The sequence below is a fragment of the Sphaerodactylus townsendi genome, linkage group LG01, assembly GCF_021028975.2.
Source record: "Sphaerodactylus townsendi isolate TG3544 linkage group LG01, MPM_Stown_v2.3, whole genome shotgun sequence".
NCBI lineage: Eukaryota > Metazoa > Chordata > Lepidosauria > Squamata > Sphaerodactylidae > Sphaerodactylus > Sphaerodactylus townsendi.
Window position 1 is genome coordinate 179461717 of NC_059425.1, and position 14463 is coordinate 179476179.

General features: G+C 46.1%; 1 protein-coding gene across 2 annotated transcripts in view; it reads left to right on the plus strand.

Moving 5' to 3' along the window:
• LOC125435056 (1-phosphatidylinositol 4,5-bisphosphate phosphodiesterase beta-1) overlaps window positions 1-14463 on the plus strand; it is a 678436-nt gene that overhangs the window by 386511 nt on the left and 277462 nt on the right. For both annotated transcript variants that reach the window (XM_048501078.1, XM_048501071.1), the window contains one exon: window positions 13127-13206. In XM_048501078.1, coding sequence (XP_048357035.1) covers window positions 13127-13206 — 80 coding nt within the window. The remainder of the gene's footprint in view (window positions 1-13126; window positions 13207-14463) is intronic.

Below are 14463 nucleotides of genomic sequence, written 5' to 3' on the forward strand. Positions count from 1 at the left end.
CTTGGTAGCAGTTAGCGTCGCAAGCAAAGTTTGGAACCTGTTATTAGTTCTTTAACGCAGCTATGTTGACTAAATGACTGGTTGTTTTTGGAAGCTGGGAAAACAAGACAGTGGGGACTAAAATGCTACATAAGCTACAGCGTGTTGATAAGCATGGGATGCTTAAGGGCCTAGCTTGTCTGTCTTCTACTGTATGTCCCCATAACTTTACCTTGAAATGAATGGGGGGGGGGGACTAAGATTATAGGTGTAGCAAGCCTTTATTGGCCTAGACAACAGTACAACAATAATAAAAACAGATTAAAAAGCATATACAATACAGGAAATAAATGTTAGGTCAAAGGGAATCTACTGGCGTTTAGTAATTTCCAGGAGAAAGTCTGCCACTATCATACAGAGAGAGAAACTAAGATTATAATGCACTCAAATTGTGGTAGTTTCAGAGGGTAGCTAGGTCCATTTGCAGCAGAAAAGCTAGATTCCAAGCCCAATACAAGATTTTCAGGATATAAGCTTTCGATATTAAAAGTTCCTTTTGTATCTGATGAAAGGAGGTTTGTCTCCTGAAAGCTTATATCCCAAAAATCTTGATCTGTAAGGTGCTTCTGGTTTGAAAATTAAATCATTGTTATCTTGACTGGGCACTCTCCACATTTCGATGGGGGAAATTCACTGCAGAGACAGATCAAGAGAAGGTTACTGAGATGGATAACTTGTGAATACCGGAATTGTCTGGGAAGAATAAGCTCTTAAATAAAGAGGCTGTTGTAATAGAAGAAGAAGAGGAGGTAGAAGAAGAGGAGGAGGAGTAGTAGTTTGGATTTATACCCCACCTTTCTCTCCTGTAAGGAGGCTCAAGATGGCATACAAGCTCCTTTCCCTTCCTCTCCCCACAATGAACACTTTATGTGGTAGGTGGGGCTGAAAGAGTTCAGAAAGAACTGTGACTAGCCCAAGGTCACCCAGCAGGAATGTAGGAGTGTGGAAACACATCTGGTTCTCCAGGTAAGCCTCTGCCACTCAGGTGGAGGAGTGGGGAATCAAACCTGGTTCTTCAGATTAGAATCCACCTGCTCTTCACGACTACACCACTGTTTGATTATAAGAACATAAGAACAAGCCTGCTGGATCAGACCAGAGTCCATCTAGTCCAGCACTCTGCTACTCACAGTGGCCCACCAGGTGCCTTTGGGAGCTCACATGCAGTACGCCACTACGCCACTGCTGTGATGGCAGCTGCTGCCGAGCTGACATTTAAAATAATCTTCACAGCCAACCTAACCTCCTGTAGTCCATCAGAATCCTTGCTGGGCAGAAGCCCCACTTGCCCCAACTTACTTCCTGGGGAGCAAACGAAAAAGTGCCAATGGGCACCATGGCAGGGACCCTGAGTCTATTTTGTCCCACTCTGGGGACAGAGCGCACCTCTTCTTATTTCCCCAAGATTCATCTCGGAAACATCAGCTTCTAAAACTTCCACAGTATTGGACAGTTTAGTCTTAAGGTGAGTTCAGCACCCCATTCTTTCTCCCCTCAAAAAGGAAAAGAAAGGACAATCACTGGTCACAAGTACTTCACTTTCTGTCCTTCCAAGGAACACCTACATCCCAAGGTCACCCTTTGGAGGCATTAAGATCTGCCTTTGTCTTCTGCTTGGACCACAAGTTATGTATGCATTCACACTTAAGACAGTCAAGAGATAACCAGGAGGAGGGTGAGAAAGTTCAGGTATGGGTGATATTTTCCAGTCTAGTAGAAGAAGGATCCAGTGAAGGCAGTGCTGAAGAGGGGAAGGGCTAGCATTTCCCAAAGTAAAAGGTAAGGAGCCCACACGCAAGTGGGATGTATGCGTGAATCCAAACACACACACACACACGCGCACACACAATATGAATGGCCAAAGAACTGATATTTATACCCTGAAATGAGTCCTGAGGCAGTATGAGGTAATGTGGCAAGTAAGCCAGAGATGAACAGTTCTCTGCTTTTCCAGGGTACAAACAAAAGAGAAGAGAGGTATGATGGACCAGCTGGATGAAAGAGAACCACTGTGTTAGATGTAGATCCCAGCGGGAGATGGCTCTGATGGATGTCGATCAGTGTTAGCTGTAAATTAGAATAAGCAAAGGTCAGCTCGGGAGTGCTGATTTTCTCATATTGGAGAGAAAAAATGGACTCCTTTTGTGCAGCCAGGCATAGCTTAGGTTATTGGAAAAGTACAACTGCCAGCTACCTTCCCACTCATACTTTGACACTCAAAATGGAGTCCCAAAACCATGACGCCCTCTAGTGGTGGAGGGGTCTGACCACCTACACTGGGAGGGAAAAGATGCATCTTAATCATCTTAGCTCTTCATTTTGTATTTCTAGCTTTGTATTTCTAGAGGAGAGATGCATTTGCCTCTAGGAAGTGCCGCCTCCCCTCATTCTGTCTTTGTATGCGGCAAAGGGAAGTGGTAGCAAGATTGCAAACTTGAGGCTAGCAGCTGGCAGGAACGTTTGGGGGGCAGTTTAGGAGCCTACCTACCCGCCACCCTTTAGCATTGTGACATCATTTCCTGTCCAAACCAGACGCGATGGTAACATATCAGAGGGATTCTTCAACCAATACTCGTATTTGGGGCAAATATTACAGTGCTTCCCAGATGTTTTACTTTCACTTCCAGCATAATCTGGAAGTGACATTAATGCATCAGGGCCGCACTGTAGTTATTTGTCAAAATCCTTCAGGAAATTCCAGTGTCCACCTCATTCACTAGCTCCTTAGCAAGGGGCAGTGGAGGCAGCAGGCTGCTAGCAGGAAGTCTTCTGCCAAAGCAGATATGGGTTGATTCCCCACTGCAGAGTTGACTAGATTCGACCCGGTTCCCTGAAAAGCAACTGACCTAGGTTGACTCCATTGTTACTCCCCACAGCAGCCGAGTTCATCCCACCAGAGCTGAGCTCAGAGGGCGGGATCACCTCAGCGCCTCTTCTGCTCTTTGTTCCTGATTGGCTGTCGTGTTACCATGGGAAAGTGAACGTGTGTCTGGTTTTTTTTACATAATGGCAACATAGCCACAAATCAGTGCTGTATGTAGCTAAAAGCAGCGTGTAAACGTGTGCTGTTTATATATATGGCCATTGGTTCATATACGAGAAGGATTTTTTAAAAAGGGCGTGCTTTTCCCCGCCGCGAGTCTTTCGTTCTGAGCATGCCCAAAACACTGAACTGTGATTGGCTGACCGGAGGGAACAGTTCCTCAATGATTCCCCACTTTACCGGCTTTGATCTGAGTTCGACCTAGGTTCGCTGAAAAAGTTGTACCTCCCTGATGGAGTCGGAATTTGACAGTTTGAGGGGGTGAAGCTGGGACGGAACCATGTTGAACTCAGCGGCTGTGGGGAATACCTAAGTCAAACCTAAGTTGAACCTAGGTCAAACCTGCCAGTGGGGAATCAACCTAGATTAGACAGTCTCTCTTTGAATGAAAAGTACCCTTGGGAGGAGGCAAGATTAGGTGAAAACAGTGGCCTCTCTACCATGTTGGTGGCCCTCCAGAGGAACTTGTTGGCCCCTGTCAGATAGGATGCTGGGCTAGATCAGGGGTAGGCAGGGGTAGGGAACCTGCGGCTCTCCAGATGTTCAGGAACTACAATTCCCATCAGCCCCTACCAGCATGGCCAATTAGCCATGCTGACAGAGGCTGATGGGAATTGTAGTTCCTGAACATCTGGAGAGCCGCAGGTTCCCTACCCCTGGGCTAGATGGACCCTCATTGGTCCAATTCAGCAGGGCTCTTCTGATGTTCTTATGAAGGCCTCGGCCTCTGTGCCCTGTTGTTGGACCTCCAGAAGAACTGGTTGACCACTGTGTGAATTAGGATGTTGGGCTAGAACAGGGGTAGGGAACCTGCGGCTCTCCAGATGTTCAGGAACTACAATTCCCATCATCCTCTGTCAGCATGGCCAATTGGCCATGCTGGTAGGGGCTGATGGGAATTGTAGTTCCTGAACATCTGGAGAGCCGCAGGTTCCCTACCCCTGGGCTAGAATGATGGACCCTCGCTGGTTCAATTCAGGAGGGCTCTTCTTATGTTCTCATCAGGGGAAGGTGTTGGCCACTGTGCCCTGTTGTTGGGCCTTCAGATGAACTGACTGGGAACTGCATAAGACAGGACGCTGGGCTAGATGGACCCTCACTGGTTTGATCCAGCAGGACTTCTGGAGCAGCAGTGGCGTAGGAGGTTAAGAGCAGGTGCATTCTGATCTGGAGGAACTGTGTTTGATTCCCCACTCTGCCGCCTGAGCTGTGGAGGCTTCTCTGGGGAATTCAGATTAGCCTGTACACTCCCACACACGCCAGCTGGGTGACCTTGGGCTAGTCACAGCTCTTCTGAGCCCTCTCAGCCCCACCTACCTCACAGGGTGTTTGTTGTGAGGGGGGAAGGGCAAGGAGATTATAAGTCCCTTTGAGTCCCCTATAGCAGTGATGGCGAACCTTTTCGAGATTGAGTGCCCAAACTGCAACCCAAAACCCACTTATTTATCACAAAGTGCCAACATAGCAATTAAACCTGAATACTGAGGTTTTAGTATAGAAAAAACAGTTGGCTCCAAGGCACACATCACTCGGCAGTAAGCTTGGTGGTAGTCGGTGGCTTTGGTTTGAAGCAACTGTGTAATGCTTCGAACGGGTGAATCATGACCCTAGTAGGGTTTACTCAGAAGCAAACCCCACTGCCAGCAACCGAGCTTACTCCCAGGTAAAGGATCACACTTTCGTTCTTCCCATGAAAATCAGTAGGGTTTAATAGCGCTTAACAGGGTTACCTACACTGCTTCCCCAAAACTAGGTCTTAGGTTTAATGCTAATAATCTCCCTGAAATAATTACACTATTATCACATGACGAACTCTGTGCACGCGTGCCCATAGAGAGGGCTATGAGTGCCATCTCTGGCACCCATGCCATAGGTTCACCACCACTGCCCTATAGGAAAGAAAGGGGAGATATAAATCCAAACTCTTCTTCTTCTTCTTAAGTTGTTACATTTATACAGGATCACCTTTCTGAATGTTCCCTTGCCTAAAGCACTTCCTTGAAAGTAAGAAATTAGTCCCGCTTGACTAAGTACCTTCCTTGACTAGGCAGGTGATAGTTTTTAGCTGCAGAGAATTTTGACGCAGAGGAGGACGCCCCACACATCCTAGACTGTCCTTGTTTCTGCAGCATCTGTAGACTAGGCTTCTGAAGTGTCCGAGTGAAGTTTTTCTTACCCCTTCCAGGTGAACTGCTAACTAATCCTCATCTGTGGAGGAACTGTGCCAGAGTAATCATAGCTCATTTTTGTTGGGTAATGTGTGAGAAAATTGTGTTGGCTCACAGTCAGTGACCCGTATGAGGTCAGCATTTTGAGATGATTAGTTGGTTTTTGCGTTAACCGGGCATCTCTCCAGGCCGCTCTGCCCCAGTCCAGATGACATTCAAGTGGCATTCAGGCTGGCCAGTTGAAAGTGGTGGTCGGCAGCCATGTTCCACATTATTCAACAGAACTGGCCCCCTTTCCAGTTATTATAGTTCATGGTGTTGTACAGCTGTGCAAGTCTGTGTTCTGTGGGCAGCAGAATTTTACCACTGGGTGGTTCCATAATGCTCTTGCTTTACATAAAGTTGTCTGTGTGTAAGCTATTTTACTAAATTCTAGCGTTGCCAGAAGAAGTTGGAAGGATCCTCCTCCCTGGACAGTGTAGCTCTATGGCCGTCCAGTCTCCAAAGGCATGCCGAATGTAAAGAGCAAAGTGGGACCAAGAGATGTTACTGGTAGCTGTCAATACCGAACCAAGTTCAAGTGAACCAGTGATGCTGCTAGGGACCCCTAGGGCAAGTTTGACCTTCTCTGTCAAACCAATCCAGTAATGGTTGAATGTGTTGGAATTTTCAGCCTTGTTTGCATGCAGAAGAAGAAGAAGAGTTTGGATTTATATCCCCCCTTTCTCTCCTGTAGGAGATGCAAAGGGGCTTACAATCTCCTTGCCCTTCCCCCCTTACAACAAGCACCCTGTGAGGTAGGTGGGGCTGAGAGAGCTCTGAGAAGCTGTGACTAGCCCAAGGTCACCCAGCTGGCATGTGTGGGAGTGTACAGGCTAATCTGAATTCCCCAGATAAGCCTCCGCAACTCAAGCGGCAGAGCTGGGAATCAAACCTGATTCCTCTAGATCAGAGTGCACCTGCTCTTAGCCACTGCTCTTAGCCACTACGCCACTGCTGCTCCAGCATGCAGCCACAGCACAAGCAGCAGGGAATTCTGGGAAGCTGCACGAACATTCTAAAGGTGACAGTTAAAAAACCGTTGGTCGTTCTGTTGTTCCCTGACTGAGAGAAAAGAGGTTTCTCTGTGCACTGCTAACCAATGCTATGTAAATGTGCTTTTTGACTAAAGATACTGTATAAGCTTACTATCACAAACAAACTGTGGGTCACTATCCACTCACCATAAGCCGCGGGGTCACCTCTTTAAAAGCCACGGGGGTCCTGGACGCTCCCCACATCTCCGGCGCTCACTGCGCGGCTGCCAGGGATTTACCTCTCTCCCGCCTCCTGGCTGCGCGGCAAATTAGCTCCGCTAAAAAGAGCAACTTTAAAAAAAAAAACCGCGGGTGCCGCGGGGTTGTGGGGAACCTCGGCTGTTTGCGTGCGGCTGATTCGCTGTGACGCGCCGCTCACGGCCAATCAGGGAACAGGGAGCACCATCTTGTTAAGTGGGGGTGTCCCCGTCTAAAAGCGGCAGCCAGTAGTGATGATCGTGACATCGGTCGACATCCAGTCGAAGTCACGCCTTCACGCCTCAACTTGTTCAAGGCCCGTGCCGAGCAAATGGAAAAAATGTCGGCGCTTGTTTAATGAGGAAGTACAAGAGGCGGCGCGTGTGAGCTGGCTTCTGCTTTCACTTCCAAACACTGCTGATGACGTGTCTCCACAGAAAGCGCGAGCCAACGATTTACTGCTGACGCCAGCATGGACCGACGTCTTAACAGAGGGCTGTCCGCGCCTCTTTGATGACGCTCGCACTCACGCTCGTGCGAACCTATCATAAACAACTTCTTCCCAGCCAATCACACTGGAGACCCGCCCTCGGCTGGCCGCCACTTTCTCGTAACTCATGACGCACACGTTCGACGGCCAATCGGAGCGCTCCATTCCCCTCATTGCAACGGAACTCCCGCTCTTTGCTGCCCGCGTTATTTCAAGAATTGCAAACGTGTGGGGAACAAATGTCTCCGTGGTCAGAAGCCACGGAGGCTTTTCATTGCGGGGTCGCAGCGGCGTTGCAGTTTAGTGAGGTAAGTGGGTAGTGGCCCTGTAACAAATGATGAACCGTGAATTTAACGATATATATGTGACACTTTGTTGATATTTTATTTATTTATTTGTTTGTTTGTTTGTTTGTTTGTTTGTTCGTTCATTCATTCAACTTAATAACCCGCCCACCCCCTAAGGGCTCTGGGCGGTGTACAAACAGTGTATATACTTTGTCTATTGTTCTCAGTTAAAGTTCTCCTTGTGTTTATGAACTTCTGAGTAAAATGGCTGATCTTTTGAGTGACAACTATTCTAATTTAACATGCCACACAATCCACATTTCTGCTCGTTACTCTGCTTAACAGGATTATATATTGTAAATATACCTGTTGTCCTTCAGTATGAAGGATAGGCAATGTTTAAGCAACTGTCTGAAGATGGCTGGAAGAGGATACAAGTTAGAGTTGTCTCTCATGACAAACCTGGCAGAAGAAACTCAGGCCCTTTCCGCACAGGCCAATAAACATGGGATAACAATGGCAAAAAAAACCCCTTTTGGGGAGGAACTTCACACGGATCCCACCCCTAAAGCGAGTCTGCCCTGTGTTATTTCCCCCAAAGCAGGAAATTCAAGAATCGCACTATCTGCGAGACTTTTTAAAAATCCCGGGTCGCAGCCGGTTCCGAGTGAACGGCTCGGCAGGGAGACACTTTTTCCAGCCATGCTTTTCTTTCTTTTTTTTTTGTGATACACAGGTGCAAAGGGTTGTAACGTCAGACAGCATGGCTGTGGGGGTTCAACTATGCATCGGTGGGAGATAGATTAAAAAAATACGTGCCTCCATGCAAAGGTGCGCACCCCGGCCAATTCGCTCGCTGATCATAGGACAGCTAGCCATGCGAACAGCCCGGGGCCATGCCTGATTCATTTATCCCGGCTGAAACCCACTGTATATTTGCTGTGCGGAAAGGGCCTCGGACTGTTCTATCAACTTGGGTATAAGTTGGAGTTGATTGTAATGTATGCCATCTATCTTACTTTATCCAGCTGGAGTCTGTCAGCAGTGGCGTAGGAGGTTAAGAGCTCGTGTATCTAATCTGGAGGAACTGGGTTTGATTCCCCGCTCTGCCGCCTGAGCTGTGGAGGCTTATCTGGGGAATTCAGATTAGCCTGGGCCTGTGGACTCCCACACACGCCAGCTGGGTGATCTTGGGCTAGTCACAGCTTCTCAGAGCTCTCTCAGCCCCACCTACTTCACAGGGTGTTTGTTGTGAGGGGGGAAGGGCAAGGAGATTGTAAGCTCCTTTGAGTCTCCTACAGGAGAGAAAGGGGGGATATAAATCCAAACTTTTCTTCTTCTTCTTGTATCACCAAAGATGGTCACTTCGGCCTTCTTTTCTCTCTCTCTTCCTTTCTTTTTGCTTTTTTCCCGTTGGGACTTTGATAAAGGCACCCATCAGCAATGATGTTTAATCACCTTTCTTTTGCTTTAAGATGAGGCAAAAAACAAGATATAAGGAACATGCCTGTTCTATTTTTCCTCCCCTTTTTTTTGAAAACATGAGCATCTTGTCTGGAAAATATGTGAAGTGGCTCTGAGGCACTTCTCCAGAGATACCACGGTTTGTACAGATGTAACTGCAGATAAAACTATGATGAGAAAGGGAAGGCTGAACACTGTCCAAGTGGAAATGAACACTTGAAACAGTCTGAGATCACGAAACAGTTGACAAGAGTCTGCACTGAGATTGGCGCCAGCTAATTTGAGTCTGAAATACCAAAGGGACTGAGGGAGACTCACAAGTGTAAATGCGGGAACAGGAAGCTAGACACCCCTTGACGTGCAAATAGATTTTCAAATGGTTGGGCGTAGAACCGTATGAAGGTTCTGAACTGAGCCACCGATTCCTGTCAGTTGCGAAATTCAGGGGTGACGGCAGTATCTTTCAGGGTTGACGGCAGTATCTTTCAGGGTTGACGGCAGTATCATGTATTGTTCATGTTGAGGACACTATGATGTAGCTCACTTCAGGTCCCTTCAGAGTGATGGCCTAAATCATATTTTGGTGTGAGGTTTGGAGAGGGAAAAAGTAAAATAACAGCTCGGCAAGAGGTCTGAGAAAGATGGAATGTGGGGAGGGAACTTCCAGGGTTGCAAGGCTGAATGACAGAGAGAGTTTCCTTCTTGTCAGCAGAGGTGGAGAAAGGTGGGGAGGGAAAGAGAGAGGTGGAAAATGAATTCATATGACCTGCGGAGGGCTGATGGGTTTAGCTCTGTTTCATCCTCCAGAGCGTGGGAACTTCCAATTGAAATCCGTGATTGCTGCAACTTGAAAGGGATTGTACAGGTGGTTTGGAGTTCATGGTGTCCAAATGGATACACTTCATTCTTGATTATCCAAAGCAAAGCCCTGTCCGTCAGCATTTTGTAATATTAGCTTCTTTTTTTTTAAAAAAAAATCCCTCATTAGCTGAACAGATGACAGATTTTTTTGCTCCCCCCATCTTAGGTTCTCGAATGATTTGATTTTTTGTGCTTCCTGAACATTTAAATTTCTCATGCACACTGCTTGGGATCAACAAGCAATTACGGTTTTCCCCCCTCAAAATGTGGAAAATGTGATTCTTTGAAATGTGCAGTATTTCTGCCAGGTAGAGAGAGAGAAAAAGAGAATCAATTCCATTGTCTCCACATTGTTGGGATAGGTGTATGTTTGTTGTAAAAATGTTGTGAAGTTATCTCGCTTTGATGTGTCTTCTTATGGAAGCCACTGTGTTACTCAATATGAATAAAGTAGGTGGTGTTTGATGTATTCATTACCTGCCTCACTCGAGGGAAGCTGAAACCTAAAACTGTGTCATTTAATAATTGTGTTAGTAGGGAGCCAAGAGACCAAGCCTATGAATTAGGACGTTCCCTCACGTCATCTATATATATAAAAATCTATCCGTGCGTTTTCTGCTGACAGGTAATCTTTCAAACTACTGGACCGATTGCTTTGAAATTTTCACACAACTTAGCATTCGCGTGCGGCCAGGTTTCCATACTGTTTCCACACCTCCTGTTGTGTACATGTCACAACTGTGCCAGTTATTGTGTACATGCCACAACTGTGACAGTTGGAACCACAGGTCTGTTCCGCAATAGTGCCATCTGCTGGCCATCAAAGCAACACCCTCTGATACAAGGGAAACCATGCCTTCTTTGAAAAACGCTGCCATCTGGAGTGAAAGGGATGGCCTCGGCATCTGGACATGGCCCGCCCACCCTAGCAGAGGAAGGGGAAGGTGAGGGAGGGTCTGGGGTTTTGCTGGACCAAACGCTCTGAAATTTGAACACAACATAGCTCATGCCTCCCAGCATGTTTTAAGCTACTTACCCAGCTCATGTACCACACTGGCCAAGGTAAACCATGATAACAAGCTACGTTCCTCCCAGTTCTCCCCCCCAATCACACACACATAGGAACTGAAAGCCAAGTAGAAACGGATAACCTTTCATACACACATCTCTTAGGGGTGTGTTTCAGTCAAACTGTGAGAGGTATTGTGTACCTGCCACACCTATGACTGTTGGAACCATGGTATGGTTCCACAACAGCGCCATCTGATGGACGTCAACAGCAACACACTTCGCCTGCAAGGGAATGGAATGAAAGGAACAGGTCCGCCATCTGGACATGGGCCACCCACCAAAACAGAGGAAGGGGAACTTTAGGGAGGGAGGGGGCGGGATGCCATGCAAAGGAATGGGAGAGAGGGAGGGGAGCAAAGGGCCCCTTGCCCATCACCTCCCTTGCAAGCATTGTTCAATGACACATGTTCAAACCGTTCACTTTCCCTTTTCTTTCTTTTCCACTTCACCAGACTGAAGCCACAGCAACGCGTGGTCGGGCACACTAGTGATCTTATAAAAGTGCACCAGTCTATGGAATGTGGATAGTAATACCGGTCTATTTTGCAGGATTGTTGGGAACACGTAATGATAGGAGCTTAGAATTTTCAAAAGCACTGCATAAGTATGAACATGGTTATTTAAAAAAAACATTCTGAGTTGCCCTCATTTAGGCTGGTCCTGCAGTATAAGGTCAGGCCTTTGATTTTCTTCATCCTGCCACTCAGCTCACAAAAGTAAATAAAATACATTACATCCTGGACAGTTTTGCGTTACCATCATTTTTGGGTTTGTTCTCTGGCACTGAACCATTCCAGGTGATTTGATGAAAGACACGGGAGATGATACTGACTTATGAGCCTGGGACCCCCACGAGGATGCAATGATTGACAGTTCCATAATTTCCCAGTTGAAATTTGGTCCATGGTTTAAAACCATCAAAAAAGGCTATTCCTAGCGCATTGTATCTGGTAAACTTCTCTGCATGTAACCTCAGGATGGTGTTTACAGTTGCCCCTTCCACACCACGACTTCCCACGTTGTGGTTTTGACATTGGGAGGTGATGCCAACCCCCCAAATGAGAAACCCCAAAGCGGGCCGTGATACCACAAGGGGGGCTGCCAATTAAAAGCCCTCCATGTTCACCCCTATCATGGGGCTGCCACCGCCAATGCTGCCATTCACTGCCTCTGGAGCAGATTCAGAGGAACTGAATATCTGCCACCAAACACAGGGCCCAAAATTTGTTGGAGGGCATGAGTGCCTGGGAGATGCTCGACTACTGGGGCACACTGCTGGAAAAGGGTATTCCACACTCCTCCGACTGACCACTCCTTCCAAAATGTGGTTTTGGAGAAACTCCTGAGGTTGCAAGACCTCCTGGCTCCAATGTGTACGTGCAACTTCCAAATCCCCTGCCCAAATCCCCCTGTGCCCTTTGCTCTGTTCATTGTCTTGTATCCAGGAGCTGCAACCCCCTACCTGCCTTGTTTGTTTTTCCTCTTGTAAACTGTCAATAAAAGGCCTTGGGGAGAAACGGGATGGCAGAGTTGTCCCCTGCATCTCTCACTTGCCAAAACGACATGCTGTCTCTGTTGCTGTAAGACTACAAAAAATTTTGTGCAGTTTTCCAGATCGTGGGGCGCACCGTGCTCTTAACACCAGTGATGTGGAAGGGGCACCAAACAACGCAATTGGCTGTTCTTACTGGGCAATATTTTCAAATTCCATCATACCATCTTTGCAAAAAGGGGAATCCTGTTGTCACGAATCTCCTTAAAGACTTTTAAAAATTGTCCACTTTCTGCAGAGCCCAGGAACAAGTTCATTGTTAAGATAATCCCAGGTGATCTTACCTTAGATTTTGATGAACTGATAAACTTGCAGTCTGAGGCTGAGCTGCATGTGTCCTACAAGTAGCTCTGTTCGTGCTAGCAGCAAGGAAGATTCGAGCTAAAGAGCAATAAAGAATGCACCTGCTCTTGAGGCTCCTTCCGCACATGCAGAATAATTCACTTTCAATCCACTTTCACAGTTGTTTGAAAGTGGATTTTGTTATTCTGCACAGTAAAACCCAGTCGCAATGTGCATTGAAAGTGGATTGAAAGTCCATTATTCTGCATGTGTGGAAGAGGCCTGAGTGGTTGAAAATGTTTTATCAGAGATTGTATTTTAACATATATATTTCAATCCTAAATCTTGTTTTTTCCTTTCTCTTTTCCCCTCTTTCTTTTCTATATTATGAGGGCCTTTGGCCACATACAAATTTTTACTACTACTACGGTTACTATCAATGGTTTTTTCCTTGGGTTTTCCCCCCAGAAAATGTTCCCACCATTGGATGTGCATGCAACTGCTTTCCTGGAACGTCCCCTTGAAGGGTACTAGATCTGGCTTATGCTTAATTCAGATGCACAGAGTGACACGTGGTTTCTTGCCTTCTATTTAGGAATGGGCAGAAGAAGTCTTCAGTTTGGCCACCAACTTGCTGGCACAGAACATGTCCAGAGAATCTTCTCTGCAAAAAGCGTAAGTGTATTGTATTGCATTATTGTATTCGCAGGGGTGGCCAACCTATGGTGCTCCAGATGTTCATGGACTACAATTCCCATCAGCCCCTGCTAGCATGATTGGAATTGTAGTCCATGAACATCTGGAGCACCATAGGTTGGCCACCTCTATTCTATTGTATTGTATTATTAGATTTATATACCGCCCTCCCCCGAAGGGCTCAGGGCGGTGAACCACAACTGCATAATGACAAACATCAGTAGTCATAACATCAATAAACATAGCATCAGCAAACATAGAATCAATAAGCATAGCATTATAACCAGAGGTGGGATCCAACCAGCTCTCACCACTTCTCTAGAAGTGGTTACTATTTTTTTCTGAGTGCCGAGAAGGGGTTACTAAAGCAACCTCCCTGCCCAATAGGGACTGGAGGTGCGTATGTGTGGCGGCAGCACTGTTTGAATCCCACTACCATCGGAACCTGTTATTAATTTTTTTTGGATCCCACCACTGATTATAACATATCATTATAAACAACAATAAACATAGCCTTACAAACAAGAACATCAGTAATTGTAACATCATAAGTTATAAAGCAGCAATATTCAGAATAACAAACATAATCAGCATAAACAACCATAATAAGCATAGATGGCAGCTTTCCCCTTTTGTAGCGTAACTACAGAATACACAATGACCTAAGAACGAACCCCCAAATAATCTACAGCCATGTTGGTCCAAAAAGCCAAGCCTAGTGACTAATCTAAATACAATATCATATCACTAAACTAAACCTAAACTAAGCTGAAAACGAACTATACCTAACACTAGCTCAATAAACTTGACAATGATAAGATAAACACTACCAAAAATAATAAAGATCAGAATGGGAGGGAAACCCAGTACAACCTAATTCCACTACATTCCTCCCCCCCCACCCCATTCATGATACAACATCTAAAGCCAATAAAACAGTCAAAACAGTTTGGATAAAGGTTGGAAGTCTATGGTAAGTGAAAGTGTCAATGTATGTAAGTAGTGTTTTATTTGTTAGTTTGTATGGATATAAACAGGAATCTGATATTTGGTTTGAATTTTTGTTATTCAATAAAGGTTATAAACAAACAAAAAAGGACAAACTACGCCCAGTGTTTATTGGCAAGAGATCAAGGGGTTGTGTAAACTGCATTTTTAAGTAGCTAGTAAGTGCCCCTGTGTTTCCTTAAACACTGGCTTACAACTGCTTTTTCCTGTGAAAAAGACAGCGGTAGT